Source organism: Teleopsis dalmanni, chromosome 2, assembly GCF_002237135.1.
Source record: "Teleopsis dalmanni isolate 2A chromosome 2, ASM223713v2, whole genome shotgun sequence".
Taxonomy (NCBI): domain Eukaryota; kingdom Metazoa; phylum Arthropoda; class Insecta; order Diptera; family Diopsidae; genus Teleopsis; species Teleopsis dalmanni.
Window position 1 is genome coordinate 232,254,738 of NC_051847.1, and position 3,542 is coordinate 232,258,279.

At 26.0% G+C, this 3,542-nt stretch overlaps 1 protein-coding gene across 1 annotated transcript; it reads right to left on the reverse strand.

Annotated features, from left to right (window-relative positions):
• Positions 1-1,998: 1,998 nt before the first annotated feature.
• On the reverse strand, positions 1,999-3,240 carry LOC119685447 (tyrosine kinase receptor Cad96Ca-like). The gene is made up of 2 exons (XM_038099725.1): positions 2,853-3,240; positions 1,999-2,223 (listed from the first exon to the last, which is right to left on the reverse strand). The coding sequence occupies exons 1-2, from the start codon at positions 3,000-3,002 to the stop codon at positions 1,999-2,001; spliced, it is 375 nt and encodes a 124-aa protein (XP_037955653.1). The 5' UTR covers positions 3,003-3,240.
• Between the last annotated feature and the right edge of the window lie 302 nt (positions 3,241-3,542).

Below are 3,542 nucleotides of genomic sequence, written 5' to 3' on the forward strand. Positions count from 1 at the left end.
ATTGGTCTTATGTGCAAAAATATATAGAAATACATGTTCAGTCGACCTTATAAAAACTTATTAAAACTGTTCAGAAATAATATAGCAGTAGCAACACTATAGGCAACCTTACAAAAGTTTTTGATGTCCAAATAAAAACAGATTAATATTATAGCATTCACACAATGTCTCATTTAGGCACTTTTTTGTTTATATTAATGAGTGGACGTTCACATTATAATAAGCTCATTTATGCGGCTGATAAAACTATTATAACCTTCGCTTAATAATATATAGCACAAAAGAATTAAAATAAATTTATATCTTAAATCATTTTATATGTCAAATAAATATTTTACAAAAATTTTATTAGATACTTACTTTCACAGTTCCTTTGTATACAGCTTAGCTATTGTTTGTTTACATTTTACATATAAAACATTTGACACATATTTCAAATTTTTGTAATTTTCCTTTTGGAAAATCCTTCCTTTATATTTAAAGATTACATTTTACATTTTTCGTCTTATATGAACTCATTTATTGATAATGAGTTCATTTATAAGAAAGCGTTTTGTATGGTAAATCATCCACTTTGTATGGCAATAATGAGCAAAACTGCCTAAACGAGACAGTGTGAATGTACTATAAGAGTTCCATTATAAACCATCTAACCTTAATGTAATAAAATCAAAAAAAATAAATATAATATAATAAAACAATCATTTGCCAAAAAGCATATAATATTAAGATTAGGTTATAAAAATAGGTTTAATTACTTTACAGAAAATATAACACTGTGATTTAATGCATTTCTTTAAATGGTCATCTGTTTTATCTGGTTGGCTGTTTGGTTGCAGTGGTAGGCTATCAGATAACTTTCCATGTACCTCAATTGGCGAATGATCATCGTTTTGCTACTAAATTCCTTGCAAGAACCACTAAAATAGAAGAATACAGACTAAATCCATTCAACCGAATTCAGATAATTGAATAGGTATTCAGATAATTGAATACATCTTTCGTCTTTATCCATGGATAATCTGTTTTATGTAAGGTCTGAAAGGAACTTATAGGAACAAAGATATTTTGTTTCTTTTAAAATACTATATAAAATATCTAAGAGCATAAGAGCAGTTTGCACCAGTCCCTGCGGTTTTAAAGGTTCCGAAATATAATCAGTTTTAAGAAATTGTGTCTTTCAACAATATGTGGAGCTGAGATGCTCTTCGTCTTTTCTTGATTGAATTGTTCTTTACATTTTAGAATTCTCTTTATAAATTCCATTTTAAAGATTTTAAAAAATAAATTTTAAATAATATAAAAATAAGTATTTGCATTTTATAATTTTATTTATTTTTTATATATAGTTTTCTTTTTATACAATATTGACCATGAGCACAATTCTTTCGAACTGACTCTTATATAAAAATATTTATATCTAATTAATTTAATAAATAACATTTAAGTCTTTAATGTTTAAAAATATTTACAGACAAACTAAACTAAAATTATTTGAAAATTAAAAAACTAAAATAAATAACTTATTACTTAAATATACTATACATGCTGTTACTATTTATATTATTTATTAAAATCATTAGTTTTCGTTATCAATAATTGAAAGATATTATTTTTATTGGGATTTGTTAGAATACCAGACAGAATTGTGTTCTACTTTTATAGAGCGGGTGTAAGGGATTGTGATATACCTAGTGTACTCGCACTTTATGTGGATATTGTTGCAATTTATTCCTATTATCAAAATATGTCACAGATTCAGTAGATATACTATATAGTATACATATATATATTATTTTATATACTGGCAGTTTTTTTGTAATAATAGAGAAGACTATAATAATAACCATTATCCATCACAATATAATATGCGTAGTTTGATTTTTAATAAATTGATTTTTCATATGTTTTACTTGATTTGATTAGATTAGATTTGACAGAAGTATTTTATGTTATTTATATTATCTTATACAATAATGAATATTATTTTTGGTTGATTTATAATTTTTCTCCACTTAAGTTAACGATATTATAATAATTGTGATCGGGAAAACGTTCCAATTCAATGTAATCCATTTCGGTGTGTAACAATTTATCGAGCATCTGAACAACCTCCAAGAAAGTTGGCCTCTCATTAGAATCGCTGGACCAGCAATAATACATGATGTTATACAGTTCCCTGCGGCAATGTTCAGGCTTTTCTAGCCGATAACCATCACGTACCTGTAGGCATTATATAGACATTATTAATATTAAAGATAATAATAATTAATTTTATAAGTTAATAATTTATATTAAAATTATAATTTCAATTTCAGATTTAATATTGTTTTGCCTTAAAACTAATGAATTGTTTTGTCTTTTAAATACATGAAAAAATTAAATGAGTTAAAGCATGAATAAATATAATTTAAGTTGAGAGAGTTCGAATAGAAATGAAAAGACAACAACAAAACATTTTTATTCGAACTCTTCTAATTTTTTAAATAGTTTCTTTTCGTCGTAAGATGGATCACTCTCGGCAAAAAATATTAACATTAAATAATTTGTTATTTTTATTTTTTTTATATAATATGGCATATTAAAGCATTATTGAATAAGCACGAGTATCTATCTTAAAATAACATAATTTTCTTTCCGTTTTCACAAATCACTACATTATTAAAAACCTGATGTGGTTATTCTGTTATTATTTATGTTGAATTATCAGAGCAAAACACGCAGGAAAAAGTATGAGATTTTTTTAATGCAATATGGCAGTATGGCAACATGGCAGTGTCTTATTATTCCTTTTGTGTATCGATTCAAGCTTAATATTATATAAGTTTTCCTTCATAAACAAATACACTTACTTTTCGCATAACATCTGCAGCTGATATGCCTGGATATGGTGTTGAGCCAAGTGTTACAATTTCCCACATTAGTATGCCGAAGCTCCAAATGTCCGATTTAACAGAAAATATGTTATCATAAAGAGACTCCGTTGCCATCCATCTGCGCATAAAAAAAGAAATAATAATAAAATGAGAAGCTCATGCAGTAGATGGAGCAGGAGGGGGGATTTCATGAAATCAGTAAATAAAATATAAATGAAAATATTACAGAACTAAATCAATTATGTAGAATATAAAGATCCCGTGAATAAACATTTATTCAGTATTTGCAATAAACTTATTCATATCGTTTTCAAGAGGTCACTGGTGTTTCCTGAAGATGTAGTTTACGTATTTTGTTGGAATGATGACTGCGTGTGGTAAAATGTTTTAATACATTTAAAATTCATAAATATTTATGACCGACCAAATTCTTCTTGAAAACACATTTTGAAGAATGTAAGTAAGCTTTTAATAAATTATTATCAAATAAAATTAAATTTATTTTTTACAGCCAAAAGGAAAAAATATAAGGCTTTATTGTAAGAGCAGTAGCAGTGTGAGATATCTAAGCTCTAAACAATAAAATTTTTTTTGTATTTATTGCGTCTAGAAATAAATTTAAATTAATTTAATACATTGTAATGGTGCTAGTTTATAGGTTTCGCT